This window comes from Pempheris klunzingeri, chromosome 22, assembly GCF_042242105.1.
Source record: "Pempheris klunzingeri isolate RE-2024b chromosome 22, fPemKlu1.hap1, whole genome shotgun sequence".
Lineage (NCBI taxonomy): Eukaryota > Metazoa > Chordata > Actinopteri > Acropomatiformes > Pempheridae > Pempheris > Pempheris klunzingeri.
In genome coordinates, this window is record NC_092033.1 from 545,957 (window position 1) to 565,919 (window position 19,963).

The window sequence follows — 19,963 nt, forward strand, 5'->3', positions numbered from 1 at the left end:
CATCAGGGATGATGGAAATATAAATGACATCCAGACAGTTTAACAGGTCCTTCTAGGAGAAACCTACGATCTCCATTCAAAAATCTTAGTATTTTAGGTTTGTTCTTTCATCTGTCGGTACAAACACCAAGCACTCAACAAAACTAAACACCTTTAGTTATTCTAGTCAATTCGGCACAGATTTGATCTATCAAGTAAAAGTATATTAAATAAAAACATTAACTTTTACACTGGGTCACTGATGATAGCGAGAAGCTGCCAGGAGAAAACTGTAATATTTAAATCATCAGTGAAATCAGTTGTCACTAAGTCTGATTAATTCTACTTGTCACCACACGGTTGGTTGTCTACTGTAAGGAAACAACAGAGCCGAACTCCATAGAGAAATGTGTCCATTTAAGGAATCATAACATAACAACCTTTAACAACAGGTAACTCTTACCGTAGTGAAAGCCACTCTAGCAGGAGCTCATGGTGTCTTTGATGTGATGTTACAGCCCTTTACTGTCTGCTGTTTTCCTCCTGTGGGTACCTGCTGCTCGGTGTGTTAAATGTCTGGAGTTCCTGCTGATGTCTGACAGTCTTCAGCCTCAGCACGTCCACTGAGGACCACTCAGCCAAACTCCATTGAAAATCTTTCGGTTTTAAGTTTCGTCTCTTGTCGTTAACTATAATCACTTAATGAAACATTGAAGTATGAGTCTGCTGGATCTGTTTGATGCTTCTAGTAAATTCGGGATATATTTCAACCACCAAATAACTTTAATAACTAACTTAATTTTAGCATTAGCATATGCTGCTAGTTGATTCCCACCATTTCAAAAGAGGTACTCGGTGCAAAAGGTTTTATTAAAACTGGTATTACCTGCTGTATTACCTGCCGAGCTGAAGAGCGCTCTGTAATGATTAACTAAGTTAAAAAAGTTAAACACTAACTAAAGACTAGAGGATGTTTAGGCGTTCTGACAGTTAGAAAACCTTGGTTCCGCCGACACGTTTCCAGTCGGACATAATAACACAGGGGACAGGGTAGTTGTCCGGGCAAGTAGCGACTAGTTGTCACGGCTTTAAACCAGGTTGGTTGGTTAAGGGATAACTAGTATGGTTTAGTGACGGGACAGCGGCCGTCGGCTCCCTAAATGGACCCGGAGCACCGAGCCCTGCTGCGGACACACCGGCTGCAGCTGTCCGGGCAGCTGCTGGTCAGCGACACCATCGTTCCGTTTCTGTTCCAGGAGGACATTTTAACGGAGGCTCAGGTGCAGGTGATCGAGTCCCAGCCGACGGACCGGCAGAAGAGCCTGAAGCTGCTGGAGCTGCTGCCCGGACGGGGGCCCCGGGCCTTCGGCTCCTTCCTGCGGGCTCTGGAGGACTTCAGCTGGGTCCGAGACTGGCTGCTGCTGGAGCTCCAGACCAGACCCGGAACCAGCTCCACAGGTGAGCCCGGACACACCTGGTGTCGGCAGGTAGTCCACCTGGGGCTGAGGAGCATCACTGGTCCAGGTCCAGATCAAAAACCACCTTTAAAGCTGGACCGGATCATCACAGGGGCTCATTGAAGTGAACTCATGTAAACCACTTTAATGATGACCTGATCACTACATGATCACTAACTGATCACTGCCTGATCACTACATGATCACTGCCTGATCACTAACTGATCACTAACTGATCGCTGCCTGATCACTACATGATCACTGCCTGATCACTAACTGATCACTAACTGATCGCTACCCGATCACTAACTGATCACTAACTGATCACTGCCTGATCACTTACTGATCACTACCTGATCACTACCTGATCACTGCCTGATCACTAACTGATCACTACCTGATCACTAACTAGTTCTACGTTGATGATGCTTTTCTATTTCTATCTCTGTCTTTAACGTCTTAATCAATAAACCTGCTGATTGATTGTGTTTGAGAACTTTGAGGCGATTAAATCAGAAGTTTAAGACTTTAATCCAAAACCTGAGATTAACTTTAGTCCACATGGAACCAGAACTGGAGGTTTTTAGTGGAACAACGAAACCCTCAGTGGGATTTTACAGCCGGGACCTCCTCCTCCCCCCTCCTCAGTCCTCTCCCTCCTCCCTCCTCCCTCCTCAGTCCTCTCCCTCCTCCCTCCTCCCTCCTCAGTCCTCTCCCTCCTCCCTCCTCCTCCTCCCCCTTTTATTGCCTCCTGCTTTCCAGGAATCTTGGCAGCAGCAGCGCCTGTGTTAAAGCTGCAGAGCCCTGTTATTACCCCCCCTCCAACCCCCCCCACTCTCACAGTACTTCTACTACATACATTAAAACGTCCTCTGATTGGTCGGTATCAGTCTATAAAGAAGCGTCCTCTGATTGGTCGGTATCAGTCTATAAAGAAGCGTCCTCTGATTGGTCGGTATCAGTCTATAAAGAAGCGTCCTCTGATTGGTCGGTATCAGTCTATAAAGAAGCGTCCTCTGATTGGTCGGTATCAGTCTATAAAGAAGCGTCCTCTGATTGGTCGGTATCAGTCTGTGTAAAGAAGCGTCCTCTGATTGGTCGGTATCAGTCTATAAAGAAGCGTCCTCTGATTGGTCGGTATCAGTCTGTGTAAAGAAGCGTCCTCTGATTGGTCGGTATCAGTCTGTATAAAGAAGCGTCCTCTGATTGGTCGGTATCAGTCTGTATAAAGAAGCGTCCTCTGATTGGTCGGTATCAGTCTGTATAAAGAAGCGTCCTCTGATTGGTCGGTATCAGTCTATAAAGAAGCGTCCTCTGATTGGTCGGTATCAGTCTATAAAGAAGCGTCCTCTGATTGGTCGGTATCAGTCTGTATAAAGAAGCGTCCTCTGATTGGTCGGTATCAGTCTGTAAAGAAGCGTCCTCTGATTGGTCGGTATCAGTCTGTATAAAGAAGCGTCCTCTGATTGGTCGGTATCAGTCTGTATAAAGAAGCGTCCTCTGATTGGTCGGTATCAGTCTGTAAAGAAGCGTCTTCTGATTGGTCGGTATCAGTCTGTAAAGAAGCGTCCTCTGATTGGTCGGTATCAGTCTGTATAAAGAAGCGTCCTCTGATTGGTCGGTATCAGTCTGTATAAAGAAGCGTCCTCTGATTGGTCGGTATCAGTCTGTATAAAGAAGCGTCCTCTGATTGGTCGGTATCAGTCTGTATAAAGAAGCGTCCTCTGATTGGTCGGTATCAGTCTGTATAAAGAAGCGTCCTCTGATTGGTCGGTATCAGTCTATAAAGAAGCGTCCTCTGATTGGTCGGTATCAGTCTATAAAGAAGCGTCCTCTGATTGGTCGGTATCAGTCTGTAAAGAAGCGTCCTCTGATTGGTCGGTATCAGTCTGTATAAAGAAGCGTCCTCTGATTGGTCGGTATCAGTCTGTATAAAGAAGTGTCCTCTGATTGGTCAGTATCAGTCTGTAAAGAAGCGTCCTCTGATTGGTCGGTATCAGTCTGTAAAGAAGCGTCCTCTGATTGGTCGGTATCAGTCTGTAAAGAAGCGTCCTCTGATTGGTCGGTATCAGTCTGTAAAGAAGCGTCCTCTGATTGGTCGGTATCAGTCTGTATAAAGAAGCGTCCTCTGATTGGTCGGTATCAGTCTATAAAGAAGCGTCCTCTGATTGGTCGGTATCAGTCTGTAAAGAAGCGTCCTCTGATTGGTCGGTATCAGTCTGTAAAGAAGCGTCCTCTGATTGGTCAGTATCAGTCTATAAAGAAGCGTCCTCTGATTGGTCGGTATCAGTCTGTAAAGAAGCGTCCTCTGATTGGTCGGTATCAGTCTGTAAAGAAGCGTCCTCTGATTGGTCGGTATCAGTCTGTAAAGAAGCGTCCTCTGATTGGTCGGTATCAGTCTGTATAAGGAAGCGTCCTCTGATTGGTCGGTATCAGTCTGTATAAAGAAGCGTCCTCTGATTGGTCGGTATCAGTCTATAAAGAAGCGTCCTCTGATTGGTCGGTATCAGTCTGTATAAAGAAGCGTCCTCTGATTGGTCGGTATCAGTCTGTAAAGAAGCGTCCTCTGATTGGTCGGTATCAGTCTGTATAAAGAAGAGTCCTCTGATTGGTCGGTATCAGTCTGTATAAAGAAGCGTCCTCTGATTGGTCGGTATCAGTCTGTATAAAGAAGCGTCCTCTGATTGGTCGGTATCAGTCTATAAAGAAGCGTCCTCTGATTGGTCGGTATCAGTCTGTATAAAGAAGCGTCCTCTGATTGGTCGGTATCAGTCTATAAAGAAGCGTCCTCTGATTGGTCGGTATCAGTCTATAAAGAAGCGTCCTCTGATTGGTCGGTATCAGTCTGTATAAAGAAGCGTCCTCTGATTGGTCGGTATCAGTCTGTAAAGAAGCGTCCTCTGATTGGTCGGTATCAGTCTATAAAGAAGCGTCCTCTGATTGGTCGGTATCAGTCTATAAAGAAGCGTCCTCTGATTGGTCGGTATCAGTCTGTATAAAGAAGCGTCCTCTGATTGGTCGGTATCAGTCTATAAAGAAGAGTCCTCTGATTGGTCGGTATCAGTCTGTGTAAAGAAGCGTCCTCTGATTGGTCGGTATCAGTCTGTATAAAGAAGCGTCCTCTGATTGGTCGGTATCAGTCTGTATAAAGAAGCGTCCTCTGATTGGTCGGTATCAGTCTGTATAAAGAAGCGTCCTCTGATTGGTCGGTATCAGTCTATAAAGAAGCGTCCTCTGATTGGTCGGTATCAGTCTGTATAAAGAAGCGTCCTCTGATTGGTCGGTGTCTCAGTAACAAAGTGTTTTATACTGGCGTCTGAGGGGGTCCTTCAGACCGGACTCTTTCAGACCCTCTGGGGGGTCTGAGGGGGTCCTTCAGACCGGACTCTTTCAGACCCTCTGGGGGGTCTGAGGGGGTCCTTCAGACCGGACTCCTTGGGTCCAGCTGCTGAGTCACTTGATGACACACTGGAGGTTACCAGCGGCAGCACTTCCTGTGTCACAGTGACCTCAAACACAAACTCTGCTTGCAACACATGTTGACTGAAGGAGAACTGATAGTATTTTTTCTGCTGTTGTTGTTGATGCTGTCGACCAATGAATGGAGACCAAACAGTACAGCCCCCCCAGACCCCCCCTGACCCCCCCACGGAGGGATAGATACTGAGAAATAAAGGTAAAGGGTAGCTCCGCTGTTTCTACCCCTCTCTGTCCACACCCTGGTGTCTGAGTGACTGGTAGGTAGTAAAAGTGTTGGAACTGGTCCAGTAGATCAGCAGAAGTGTTGTGACAGCATCATGGAAAGGATCCCTACAGAGAGAGACCTGGAAGATCCTTTTGGTTTAACCACAAACAGCACACACACCAGACTACATTCACTAAAACAGGGATTTTAGAGAACAGGACACAGAAGCTGCTGCTCTGCTGCTGCCTCCATCAGTCAGTGTGTTTGTGTTGTTGTGAGTCAGACAGATGTTGGTTTGGATCCAAACTGATCCTTCAAAACACCAAAGTTACGCAATCACACAAACAGACTGACTGATGGAGGCAACAGCAGAGCAGCAGCTCCTCCTGAGTTCAGTGAGGTAAAATCCCTGTTTTTGTGAATGGAGTCTGGTGGCTTTGACCCGCATGATCATACGTATAATAATAAAAATATGATGTAAACAAACATGATTAGATTTGAGTTTGGACAAGTTTGATTTTTAAGATCAAAGTTTAAACATTAAATTGAAAAAATAAGACGTCCTCCTCTTCCTCACCTCACTGTCCTCCTCTTCCTCTCCATGTCTCTGCAGACGTCCGTCAGATTCCCGACTCGGTTCTCCAGAAGGTTCCTTCGGATCGGGACTTGTCCCGGCTGGCGTCCCGGCTGGGAGCTGACTGGGAGGCGGTCCTGATGGACCTGGGTCTGTCGGCGGAGGCCCTGTTTCGCTGTCGGTCCGATCACGCCCTCAGCACCCACGGGGCGGCGCTGGCCGGCCTGGTCCAGTGGCGGCGGCGTGAAGGGAAGAAGGCCACGGTCCAGAGGCTGCTGCGGAGTCTGGAGGCCGCCGGCGTCCATCCGTCAGCGCTGGACGAGGTCCTGATGTGAGACTCCACCTTCATCCTGCTCCACCTGTCGGCCCCTCGGGGGTCAAACACGAGTTCTGGAAGAGACAAAACAAGTTTCTTCTGTTTTCTCACATTTTATCGGTTTTTATTTGACAAACAGCAAATATTTTCTTTCTGTTTTATTGTTCACATTTTAAAAGTTAAAGCTCCAACGATCAGCAGCTGCTTTACTCTGTGGACAGACGCCTCCGCCTCATTGGCTCACTGAGCCTTGAGCATCATTCGCTGCCAGCAGGTGGACTGAAGAAGAAGAAGAAGAAGAAGAAGAAGAAGAAGAAGCAGCTCCTCTCTGGACTGAAACAGGGTGACACAGGGTAACAGCTAACTGTTAGCTTAGCATAGCTCCAGAGGAGTGGACGCAGGTAAACTGACAGCACCTCCTGTTACCATGACTACCACCCAGCCGGCCGCCATCGTGGCTGAGCGTCGGTGAGCCGAGCCGGACGGGTCCAAACCGGAGGACAGGTCCTGACCCTGTCCTCAGCCGGGACGGTAGACCAGCAGAGAGAGACAGGAAGAACCTGAAGAGACAAAGAGCAGCGACAGGACGGAGGTCAGAGGTCAGAGGTCAGAGGTCAGACACACGACCTGCTGCTTTTACAGGTCTGAACACCTCAGGTGTGATTTTACTGAGCTGCTGCTGATTATTGATTATTTTCAGAATAAATAACTCAAATTTATATCTGCGTGTTTGTTTGTTACGTTTAGTTTTTTGAGTAAAAGTTTGGTAAAGTTACACAGAAAGTCTCACAGGATACAGGTTATTGATTAGACACTGGGATCGATCGGTGCTTCATATCGGCTGATACCCAAAGCCGAAGTATCAGAGTGAAGGTGTGTTTCCACCAAACACAAAGCAGACCTGGAAGATCCTTTTGGTTTAACCACAAACAGCACACACACCAGACTACATTCACTAAAACAGGGATTTTAGAGAACAGGACACAGGAGCTGCTGCTCTGCTGCTGCCTCCATCAGTCAGTGTGTTTGTGTTAGTGTGGTACACAGATGTTGTGGACTGGATTTAAACCAACCCTTTAAATCGCGAACGTTGCACATTAACACAAATAAACTACGTGATGGAGCCGGCAGTAGACCCGCAACTGCCATGTAAAATGATTGTTTTTGTCAGTGGAGTCTGGTGAGAAACATAATGACCCAAAATATGTATAATTTGGACCCTATTGTTTATGTCTATCAGCATCATGGAAAGGATCCCTACAGAGAGAGACCTGGAAGATCCTTTTGGTTTAACCACAAACAGCACACACACCAGACTACATTCACTAAAACAGGGATTTTAACAGCTGACTCCTGCTGCCTCGATTGGCTGGATTACTTTTGTTATAGTCTGTTTCATGAAGATTGATCTGAACAAATCCTTTAAACATCGGAGTCACAACCCAGAATAAGTAAAAAATAAGGCCCAAGTTTAAAAATACCAAAGTTCCCCTTTGAAGTTTGAGTGTTTGGGACCAGACAGAATGAGTGCGTAGAAACGGCCAGAATCCGTGAGGAGTTTGGTGTGCGTGACAGAGGCTGCAGCAGCTTCAGGTCCTCATGTGAGTTTCTGAGAAAGCCGTGAACACTGAGCTTTATATCCGCACGCCTTCCAGGAAACTCTGCAAATATGTGAAAGGCTGACGGGAGACGCCTGCAGACGGTTTACTGTTTGATGAGGAGAGCAGTCACTGAAGTACAAGTACTGCAAGAAGAAGTACTCTGGTACATGTGAGAGAGCTGCACCGAAGAGCTGTCTGAAGTACAAGTACACAGGCACTCAGCCTCATGCAGTACAAGTACACAGGCACTCAGCCTCATGCAGTACAAGTACACAGGCACTCAGCCTCATGCAGTACAAGTACACAGGCACTAAGCCTCGTGTAGTAAAAGTACACAGGCACTCAGCCTCGTGTAGTACAAGTACACAGGCACTCAGCCTCATGTAGTAAAAGTACACAGGCACTCAGCCTCATGTAGTAAAAGTACACAGGCACTCAGCCTCATGCAGTACAAGTACACAGGCACTCAGCCTCATGTAGTAAAAGTACACAGGCACTCAGCCTCATGTAGTAAAAGTACACAGGCACTCAGCCTCATGTAGTAAAAGTACACAGGCACTCAGCCTCATGCAGTACAAGTACACAGGCACTCAGCCTCATGCAGTACAAGTACACAGGCATTCAGCCTCATGCAGTACAAGTACACAGGCATTCTCAGCCTCATGTAGTACAAGTACACAGGCATTCTCAGCCTCATGTAGTAAAAGTACACAGGCATTCTCAGCCTCATGTAGTAAAAGTACACAGGCATTCAGCCTCATGCAGTACAAGTACACAGGCATTCTCAGCTTCATGCAGTAAAAGTATCTACATGCAGTAAAAGTACACAGGTATTCTCAGCCCAGGATGTAAATTAACTCTTTTCTTCTTCTACTGATGTTTTTTTTTCTGATCCCGTCTGAGCTTTTTCCCAGAATCCCTCTGACTTCCTGGTAAAATCTTCAGCTGTGTCTGTGTGTGTGTGTGTGTGTGTGTGTGTGTGTGTGTGTGTGTGTGTGTGTGTGGAGTCACTCTGGGTTATATTAAACCTGATTGGTTCCTGCAGGGGGGTGTGGGGGGGTCAGATAGAAACATTTAACCACAAACAACAGTAAACAACAACTGTAGAGAACACACACACACACACACACACACACACACACACACACACACACACACACACACACACACACACACACACACACACACTCACACACACACACACACACACACACACTCACACACCCCTCTGGTTTAGCTCCATTCATCAGAACCACCTTAAACCTCCTGTAACCAGTTTAAGGTGGAATGACCCACTTTTCTGGATCTTATGTGTGTGTTGCCCTGATTTCTGCCTGTCAGGCAGCAGGCAGCCGTCCTGCAGACGAGACTCAGGGCAGAACCACAGAAAGACCTCATTCATCGTCCTGATCGTGACCCCGACACGGGACCAACTTCCTGTTTACACTTTGGGATGATCAACTGAGATTCAAGCTGCTAATGTTAGCTAATGAGCTAATGTTAGCTAATGAGCTAATGTGAGCTAATGAGCTAATGTGAGCTAATGAGCTAATGTGAGCTAATAGCTAATGAGCTAATGTTAATAATAATAGTTTATTAGTGATGATAATTAATTAATATGTCAGAACTAAATCATTTGTGGCGTCAAAGCAGCGTCTCAGTTTTTCATCGTTTCTTCAGTCTGATCTGGTATTGATCAATCAGACGCTCACAAACAAGCATCTAAATGATCAAAGCGATTGTAAATGTTATTGGAATATTAATTTGATCGATTGATCTGAATGTGTGCGTGTTGGTGCGGCTGGAGGCAGATTGATCTGATCTGATCTGATCTGATCTGATCTGTTTTCCCTCCTGTGATTCTCCGTCCAGCCACAGGAGAGCAGAAGAGTGTGAACACACCAGACTCCATTCAGAAAATCAGCGATTTAAGCTCAGAACAAAGAAGCTGCTGCCTCCATGCCGTTCAATTAACTGATCAATAATGAAACTGATCAGTTCTCAGATCGTAGTTTAACAATCTGATCAATCAAAACAGAGCTGACAGATAATAAATCTATTGATCTGAAGCTGAAACACAATCAGAGTGATTGATCCTTCATCAGTAGTGATGACATCATATCCTGCTGGTGGTTTGATCTGTAGGAAAACATCATTGATTATTGATCTGAGTCTGATATTGATCAAATTATTGATCAGTCTGTGTTATTATAATTTTTTTTTAAATTCAATTATTTGAAATATAAAAACAAAGAGCGTGAGGTCATCATGGTGTTACATTTAAAATCTCAACACATTTTCCTCCATGTCACACTATTCTGAACAGAGTGAGAGACACCATAGTTCAGTACGTTTCTCTAACTCAAGTCTTAGAACAAGAGTAAGTCTGTCCATACAGTAGATGTCTTTCACTATCCCACACCGCTGGGCCGATGTTGGAGAATCAACCTGCAGCCATGTTCAGGTCAGAGCTTTCCTGCTAAGTATCTTCAGTAAGTATTGATCTTTGTGTCGGAGTGTTTCAGGGATTTTACCAAGATAGAAAGTAACAAAACAATAAACTAACTCCACTCCATTACTTTGTTTATCTCATTAGCCACCTCCCCCCAGTATGACTGGATCTTTGGGCAGGTCCAGAACACACTGAGGTTCCACATGTTCTCCAACAGAAGCCCCGTCCATTCATCAGTCTGTGTTATTGATGAGATTATTGGTTGTGTTCACCTGTACAGGTGGTAAAGAGACTGATGCTGTTTACCTGAGGATGGAGAGGACGAGTGTGTGTGTGTGTGTGTGTGTGTGTGTGTATGTCTGATGTGTGTGTGTGTGTGTGTGTGTGTGTGTGTATGTCTGATGTGTGTGTGTGTGTGTGTGTGTGTGTGTGTGTATGTCTGATGTGTGTGTGTGTGTGTGTGTGTGTATGTCTGATGTGTGTGTGTGTGTGTGTGTGTGTGTGTGTATGTCTGATGTGTGTGTGTGTGTGTGTGTGTGTGTGTGTGTGTGTGTATCTCTGATGTGTGTGTGTGTGTGTGTGTGTGTGTATCTCTGATGTGTGTGCGTGTGTGTGTGTGTGTGTGTATCTCTGATGTGTGTGTGTGTGTGTGTGTGTATCTCTGATGTGTGTGTGTGTGTGTGTAGGGCGGGGCTTCGCAGCAGCAGCAGCAGCTCCATCCCGCTGACGGACACCGACCTCCTGCTCGTCTCCAGGCCGCGGCATGGACGCCGGAGCCCGGCCTGTTCGCTCCGAATCTCCGCGGCTCCGGTTCGAGCAGTGAAGCCGGCTGATGAAGAGGATGATGAAGATGAGGAGGGCGCGCGGAGCTGCGGAGCGGAAACGCAGCGCACACTGAGCATCGCGCTCCGATGCAGCAGCAGAAAAATCGCCATTGTTTGGATGCGCAGCAGCCTGAGAGCAGAACCCCCCCCAGGAGAGAGCGGAGAGCCGGAGACAGCATGCTGCCCCCGCTGCTCCTCACCGTGTGTCTGCACTGCTTCACCCGGGTAAGGACGCCTTTTTTCGGGGAAACCCTCGGCGCTGCCGCCGCCGGTCTGGATGTCTGGATGGGGCTTTGTTGGTGGAGCACAGAGCAGATAGATGGAGCTTATATAAGAGGTGATTAATGAGCGGGACCGTGAGCCAGGGCTCCGGGCCGGTGTGCCGGGGGGGTTGTGGAGGAGGGGGGGGGGGGGGCAGGACACGGACGCGTTGTGGCAGCACAGGTCGGTTTGTGAGGCAGCCAGCAGCTCGTTTGGCCCTGCGGAAAGTGGGTCAGTCGGCTGCAGCCTCAGAGAGTCCTGCAGGTCTGTCAGCATCACTGAGGATCACACACACACACACACACACACACACACACACACACACACACACACACACACACACACACACACTGGAGAACAGCTGCATTTCACAGCATGATGAAGAGGAGGAGGAGGAGGAGGAGGAGGAGGAGGATGTTTCAGTAGCTGCACAGGTGAAACACACCTGAGTGTGACCAGCAGGGAGGATGCAGAGCTTCCTCTGCTCCACCTGAGAGGAGACAGGGGGAGTGATGAAGATGACGGTGGCCCCTCCTGATGAAGGTCAGCAGAGGTTCCTCATCCTCACTGATCTTGAGGAAGGTAAACACCTGCTCAGAGCAGCTGCTGAGGATGAGGAGCTGCTCCGTCCTCTGATGGGGGAGAACGTCAGGACGATGCTGGAGATCTTTTATTGATCGTGCAGAAGAAGAAGAAGAAGCTGAACCCCACCAGGAGCGTCTGCGTCACGGCCCCCGGCACCGATGGCGTCCGCTCCACTTCACCCTTCAGACCCCCCCACGGGCGTCTCGGCGCTCCTGGTCCGTTCAGCTGAGAGCAGAGGAGGGGGCAGGAAGTCAGGCAGACAAACAGCAGAGAGAATCCACTCAGGTTTCAAAATAAAAGCCCCCCTGCAGACTGTCAGTGGTGTATTCTCTAATGGGGGGGGGGCACCAGGCCAGACGTCAGCCGCTCACAGGGTTTTTAACACCACCAGGTTAGAAACACATTTAAAGCAGCAGAAGAAGAAACGCAGCCTCGTCTGTAAACAGTGAAGAAGAAGATCTGTCTGTTCCTACTAACAGACACCAACACTCAACAGACACGTTTACCAGCAGCTGCTTTTAAATGAAACCATCAAGCCTTTAAAACTTTAAACCTTTAAACCATCGAACCTTCAAACCTTTAAACCATCGAACCTTTAAACCATCGAACCTTCAAACCATCAAACCTTTAAACCATCGAACCTTCAAACCATCAAACCTTTAAACCATCGAACCTTCAAACCATCAAACCTTTAAACCTTCAAACCATCAAACCTTTAAACCATCGAACCTTTAAACCATCGAACCTTTAAACCATCAAACCTTTAAACCATCGAACCTTCAAACCATCGAACCTTTAAACCATCAAACCTTCAAACCATCAAACCTTTAAACCATCAAACCTTTAAACCATCAAACCTTCAAACCATCAAACCTTTAAACCATCGAACCTTCAAACCATCAAACCTTTAAACCTTCAAACCATCAAACCTTTAAACCATCAAACCTTTAAACCACCAAACCTTCAAGCCATCAAACCTTTAAACCATCAAACCATCAAACCTTTAAACCATCAAACCTTCAAACCATCAAACCTTTAAACGATGGAACCTTTAAACCTTTAAACGATGGAACCTTTAAACGATGGAACCTTTAAACGGTGGAACCTTTAAACGATGGAACCTTTAAACGGTGGAACCTTTAAACCTTTAAACGGTGGAACCTTTAAACGATGGAACCTTTAAACGGTGGAACCTTTAAACCTTTAAACGGTGGAACCTTTAAACGATGGAACCTTTAAACGGTGGAACCTTTAAACGGTGGAACCTGTCCAGGTGTTCCTAATAAACTGGACACGTGTCAGAAAACATTTAAGACTTTAGATGAAAAACGTTTGATTGTTTTAGTGAATTCATGATTCTGTGGAAACGTTTAACTGTCTGACATTCAAAAATTGATCTTCAAGTAATTTCTAATCAGTTAACAGGTAATTATTGATCAGAGAATGAGAGGATGGTCGTTCAGTTCCACAGGTTCTGTTTTTATTTGAGTCTTGATGGACAAATAGAATAAAAAGGGTTCTAATCCTGATGTTTTCTTTGTTCCTCTGAACGTCGTCCGCTCACTTTATCTGATGCTTCCAGTTTCAAATTTCCTCTTTTATATCCTCTGCAGCGCTGATTCCTATCACAGTTATTATATTATTATATTATTATATTATTATTATTCCTCACGCTGCCTCCAGCCTGTGGAGCTGCTGCTAAATGTACTACTGGTGCTTTTTATCAGTGAGGCTGTTTTCCTCTCAGAGGGACTCAGGAGGAAAAACCATATTTACAATAAAAACTGGCGTCTACCTTTTATTTCTAGACGATCAAAAGTGGTTTAAAGGTTTAAAAGATCCTCGATTATTAGAAACGTACTTATTTAGTCTTTCCTCTAAACAACTATTGTTAACTGCTGCTAACGCTAGCTAAAATAACACTAGCTAATGTAACGTTAGCTAAAATAACACTAGCTAATGTAACGTTAGCTAAAATAACACTAGCTAATGTAACGTTAGCTTCTATAACGTTAGCTAAAATAAAGTTTGCTAATGTAACACTTAGTAATAAGTAATAACAATTTAACGTTAGCTAATATAGCGTTGGTTAATGTTACATTTGATAATTTACCATTTGCTAACGTAACATTAGCTAAAGTAGCGTTTGCTAAGGTTATGTCAGCTTAAAATCCAAACATTATTTACTATCTGTTAGCGTTAGCTGTTGCTCAGTATGCAAATAGAATGTAAAGATAATTTATATGTTAGCTGATATAATGTAAAACACAAGCTAACGTAAAGTTAGCTAATGTGATATTAGCTAATGTAAAACACAAGCTAACGTAAAGTTAGCTAATGTGATATTAGCTAAAGAAGAAGCCTCCAGCGGTGCTGAACATACTGAGACATGATCGTGTCCACATTGATCATAACTTCTCTGATAAGTCAAATGAAGAGTTGTTGTGTGGTTCCAGACTGTGAAGTGTTCCTCCAGTGATGATGTTAACATGGGATTAGATCACAGTAGATCTGATTAACCTTATTGATCCCCAGAGGGAACGTTTGGTTGCTGCAGCAGCACAAAGACAGAAATGGATCCTTGTGAAGAGAGACAGAGACAATAAGTAAATATAAAGAGATCCATGTTGTGAAAGTTAGATTGGTGTGATTCATATTTCCAAACTCTTCACAGACAGTTTTAGTTTTAGAGTTTGACTGTAAACTGTTTTCCTGTTGCACAGAAACACAAACAAACGTCCTGGTGTCGACATGAGTGGACTCTGCTCTGCTTCATCTCCTCAAACATCGTCGATGCCGAGTCGTACTTTAGAACATTTCCTCAAAAATATTCAAACGACTGAAAGTAATTCTAGAAAACTGACGTGTTCGGATGATAAAGCTTCCTCGTCTCGCTCAGAGCCTGAGAGCTAACGGTGCTAACGGTGCTAACTCTGGTAGCGGCGCTAACAGAGAGGGGAGCAGCTGCCAGCTCGGCCTCGCTGCTCTCTCTGACTGCCAGGCGGCATAATGAGCCCAAACGGGTCATTAAGGAGAAGCTCATCCGTGAACGGACGGTTTCTGCACAGAAGGACGGAGATGAAAGGAAAGTCGACCAAATCCGGCGTGTGAAAGCGGAGCGGGACGCTTCCTCCTCCAGAGATCAGAAGAAAACAGTTCACACCGACAGCTGCCAAAACCTGAAGCCCTGAGGTAACCGGCTGGGAACCACAGAGCTGCATCCAGAAAGACCTCCAAACAGTTTACAGGAAACCAGGCAGAACCAGACAGAACCAGTCAGAACCAGGCAGAAACAGACAGAACCAGGAAGAACCAGTCAGAACCAGGCAGAACCAGGCAGAAATAGACAGAACCAGTCAGAACCACACAGAACCAGACAGAACCAGGCAGAACCAGATGTGCAGGAGGGAGTGAAGGTCTGAAAAGACTTCACAGCTGAGCTGGTCTCAGGACCGACCGACGGCACAAAACCTGATTTCATCCGTTCAGTTTGAAGATGCAGGTGAAGTGTGGGCAGGTGAAGTGTTGCAGGTGAAGTGTGGGCAGGTGAAGTGTGGGCAGGTGAAGTGTGGGCAGAAGAGAAGAGAAGAACAGTGAAGAGCTGATGAGACGAAGCAGCTCAAAGCTCTGGTTTAGTTTTGGTGTAAGTCCATAATGACCTTTCAGCGTGTGGCCTTCATGCTCCTGGAACATCTGGACGTGCTTGTTGATGAGGATGCTAATAGTTTAGCCTCCTGCTAACAGTAGCCAAAGGCAGCGGCTAACGCCAGCTAGCATTATTACCTGAAAGAGCTTCACAGGTATCAGGTGCAGGAGAACATGCTGGTTTGGTCCCTGTTAGCATGTTAGCATGTTAGCACAGAGGAGTCTTTCTTTGTGTAGCAGAAAGCTCAGACTTCGTTCTTGAGTCGTGTTGCAAGTTAATGACGTCATTAAATTACAAGCGATACAAAACGCCGTGACAGCACGTGGTGCCTGGTGTCGCCTGGGGGGGGGGGGGGGGCACGGCCTTAAAGAGGCAGCAGCTCCACAGTCAGAGTGAAGCTGTGTGTGATCACAGACTCCTGGTCCTCTGAGGAAGGATCAGACCCTCGACCTGCTGCTGGACCACATCCTGGTACCAAACACACTCAGAGCAGCGTTTCCTTCTGATGACAGATTTAAAACAGACAAAGAAGAAGACCAGGAGTCTGTGATCCTTCCTCAGAGGACCAGGAGTCTGTGATCCTTCCTCAGAGGACCAGGAGTCTGTGATCCTTCCTCAGAGGACCAGGAGTCTGTGATCCTCCATCAGAGGACCAGGAGTCTGTGATCCTCCATCAGAGGACCAGGAGTCTGTGATCCTTCCTCAGAGGACCAGGAGTCTGTGATCACACACAGCAGCTCAGAGAACATGAGGGACGTTAGCATGGGGACGTAGCAGCGTTAGCTCGCTAGCTAGCAGCTCTGACACCAGACTGAAGGGTTCTTTACCGTCTTCACCACAAACTGAGACTTTAATCATCTTTGACCTGATGAACATCCTGTGAGAGACTCAGGGTCGGGGGGGCAGTTTGTTATTCAGCTCATCTCTGAGTGTGTGTGTGTGTGTGTGTGTGTGTTGGTCTCCAGGCAGCAGGAAGAATGGCCTCAGTGTTTTCTCTCTGTGTCTAATTCACTCTGATTAAACTCTGGCTCTCATGCGAGCCCCCCCCCCCCCCCCCCCCCCCTCTGTTAGCTCACCAGACCTCATTGATAAAACCCTCAGATTATTAGAGCACTTTGATGTACAGGGATTAACCCTGACACTGATAATCCAAACAGCTCTTCACACTGGAGTCTGAGCGAGCTTCATCACCTCCATCCTTCAGATGGTGTACGGCAGGATGACACCTGGCCGGTGTTAGGAGGCTCACGGCAGGATGACACCTGGCCGGTGTTAGGAGGCTCACGGCAGGATGACACCTGGCCGGTGTTAGGAGGCTCACGGCAGGATTAAGGAGATGACTGCCCCGACACCAGATTAGATCCCAGCTATTGTTTGCTTCTGTTCTTTGACAACAAAGACGAAATCTCCACATGTAAGCTAACATCAAGCTAACGTTAGCTTGTTAGCTTAAAGTTCAGTTCAGTTCTTATTCTGACCAGGAAGTGTTCCAGTGGGATGTTTTTGTCAGGCAGCTATTGTGGAGCAGAGTCTTTGTCCTGCCGACCCCCGAGGAGAGCCACCAGACTCCAGAGAGAAAACTGTTGTTATTCAGCCTCCAGCTCAGAGAGACTGTGGAGCACAGAAACAGCAGCTCATCCACCAGACTGGGATGTGGTGAAAAGCCAGAGAGTGGAGCTTTAGTTAAAGGAGCAATCCCCTGTTTCTACCCATGATCCTCTCTGTCCACATCCTGGTGTGTGAGTGACTGGTAGGTAGTAAAAGTGTTGGAACTGGTCCAGTAGATCACCTCAGCCAGCAGACACCAAACGGGCTGCAATGGCTGCAACGTGATCCTTTGGGACAACTGCACCTGATCACAGTAGGTCCACTAAAAGAGCTTGTTTGATCCACTGACAGGCTCAGAGTGTTATTCTAAGTGTGTGACAGCATCATGGAAAGGATCCCTACAGAGAGAGACCTGGAAGATCCTTTTGGTTTAACCACAAACAGCACACACACCAGACTACATTCACTAAAACAGGGATTTTAGAGAACAGGACACAGGAGCTGCTGCTCTGCTGCTGTGACTCTGATATTTTAAAGGGTTAAATCAGATCTGAACGAGCATATTAAAACACCAAAGTCACACAATAACACAAAGTTACTGGCCACTGGAGGCAGCAGCAGAGCAGCAGCTCCTGCTTACTGTGAGCTAAAATCCCTGTTTTAGTGAATGTAGTCTGGTGTGTGTGCTGCTCTCTGTAGGGATCCATAATGCTGTCAGTTATCTTCTAAACTCTTTGAGGCCTTTTTTCCAGTGCGTGGTGCGTTCATGTTGTTTTGTAAATCCTACAGTGTGATGAATTGAAGTCTGTCTGCCCAGACCTCATTGAGAAAACATGAAAATGTTCCCTAGCTGAGCTCTGAACCAGGACAGAGACGTGCTGTGAAATGCCGTCAGTGTCGCCCTCATTCATAGTCTAATGGACTCCGGGCGTCCCCGTCTCCCCCCTAGTCAGAGCTGTCAAAGGTCCGTCCTCTCTCCCTGCCCCCCCTCCACAGGGAAACAAAAAGCTGGAGGTTTGCATGATAATGTTGGCAGCTGCCCGAGGGCGACGCCTCCTGCCCCCCCCGGCCCGGCGCTCTTTCACAGGGTCAGATCCTCCATTCATCCCCCGGCCGCCTCAGAGCGACAGTGTTCAGAGAATAAAGACGTTTCCACCAAACCTCAGAGGGAAAAGTTGGGTTTTTACTGCGCTGCTCTGAGGAGACGTGTTAAAACACCTGCAGCCCCTCACAGGTGTTCCAGTCATGTGGCTGATTAGACCAATCAGGTGGAGGCTCTGTTGGACGTGTGATGTCACACAAGGTGGTGGTTTTAAATAGATGTTCGATCTTTTACAGAGCGAATATAAGGAACACATATTAACATGTAATTAACGTCACTTTGGCACCTTTTCAAATTAAAAGCCTGTTTTTATTTTTAAGATTATTTCAGGACGTGTGTGATATGAAACCATGAATAAACAGGAACATTAGCATACTGTCCTCACCGCCCCAAGGCTCCCTCCCCCTCCCTCCCTCCCTCCCTCCCCCTCCCTCTCTCTCTGTCTCTCCCTCTCTTTCTCCCTCCCCCTCTCTCTCTCTCTCTCTCTCTCTGTCTCTCTCTCCCCCCCTCTCTCCCCCCGTCGTGTCCATGGTGATCCTGGAATCAGACAGACAATAACGAGCATCTCCTCCCACCCCGAATGTGTCTCTGCTTTCATCTCTGTTGCCATGGCGACGGCAGCAGAGCAGCCATGAATTGAATTGAATGAATTGGTATGGATTTATGTTTTTTTGTCCCCCCCCCCCCCCCCCCCCCCCCCAGGCCGAGGCCACGAATCTGTGTGTGTGTCTACAAGATGGCCGCCGTCACCTTTGACCCGCTGAGCTTTATTTTAGGCTTCACTACGCCGAGCAGCCTGTTGCCATAGATACCACACACTCAGTGTGGATTCATCCGCCGGTTAAAATAGTCCCCAACCACAAACACCAGCCAGCAGCTGTTTGACTGATTGAAACATGAACCTCAACATCTAATAATAATCCTCAACATGTTCAATACTTTGATTTCTGATCAAACAGCTGCAGAACTGGGGGTCACTGCTAATTAGCTAGCGTTAGCATGCTAACGCTGAACTTTAGAGGGTTAAACATGAAGTCAGCTTACCTGTTCAATTTACCTGTTCACTCTGCGACTGTCCTCTCACTTCCTCGTGGGCCAGGAAATAGTTACAGTAAAGCCCCCCCCCCCCCCCGCCGCCGCCGCCTCGCATCACCTGTCAGCACCTGTTCATTAAAATACTGCAGCAAGGTCATTAGAGCGGCGTTCAGGTGCATTATGGGAATCAGCACCTCCAGACACGGACTGTAAAACAAGAAGAAAGGCCTGAGGTCATCATGGAGCTTTTTGAGATTTCCTGTGTTCCCCAGTGGCGTCCTCTTCCTCTTCCTCCTCCTCCTCCTCCTCTTCCTCCTCTTCCTCTTCCTCCTCTTCCTCTTCCTCTTCCTCCTCCTCCTCCTCCTCTTCCTCTTCCTCTTCCTCTTCCTCTTCCTCTTCCTCCTCCTCCTCTTCTTCCTCCAGAGCTGCTTCACCTGGAAACAGAAACATGTCATGTGACCTTCGCTGTAAAGGTGCAGGTTCCCTTTAAACAACCTACCAGTCACATCAAAACCCTCCAGTTTACGTCGCTCACCTGACGCTGCCCTTAGTTACTGTTGCTACGCAGCGTGCGTCACATTCAGGAACAGACGTGGAGTTAAAGTTCTAGTCCTTGTTGCCGTGGAAACGACAGCAGGACGAACGTCGTCTTATTTTGTAGTTTAAATGAACGATCGCTCCAACCTCGATGACAAATATGATGCTCCACAATAAAAGTGTTTCCTGTGACGGCTTCACAATAAAAGCCTCCCCTCAGGAGGAAATGTGTTAGCATTAGCGTTAGCGTTAGCGGCCGCTAAATCTGTGAGTCTGACGCTGTTGATCAATCAGATCAAATAACAATCAGCAACATGATGCATCACTTCCTGTCGGCCATGTTTAGGGGGGCAGTTTGAAG

General features: G+C 47.0%; 1 protein-coding gene across 1 annotated transcript; it reads left to right on the top strand.

The window, feature by feature from the left end:
* The first annotated feature begins 1,033 nt into the window (after positions 1-1,033).
* Positions 1,034-6,730, top strand: cradd (CASP2 and RIPK1 domain containing adaptor with death domain). Its single transcript, XM_070853986.1, has 2 exons — positions 1,034-1,437; positions 5,735-6,730. Exons 1-2 carry the CDS (start codon positions 1,140-1,142, stop codon positions 6,028-6,030), a joined length of 594 nt encoding a protein of 197 aa, XP_070710087.1. The 5' UTR covers positions 1,034-1,139; the 3' UTR covers positions 6,031-6,730.
* The last annotated feature ends 13,233 nt before the right edge of the window (positions 6,731-19,963 follow it).

Bases quoted from the DNA above. Each gene is read 5' to 3' on its own strand.
- cradd (XM_070853986.1), top strand. From the start codon at position 1,140: ATGGACCCGGAGCACCGAGCCCTGCTGCGGACACACCGGCTGCAGCTG. The intron at 1,438-5,734 runs GTGAGCCCGGAC...ATGTCTCTGCAG, and splicing joins ACCCGGAACCAGCTCCACAG to ACGTCCGTCAGATTCCCGAC.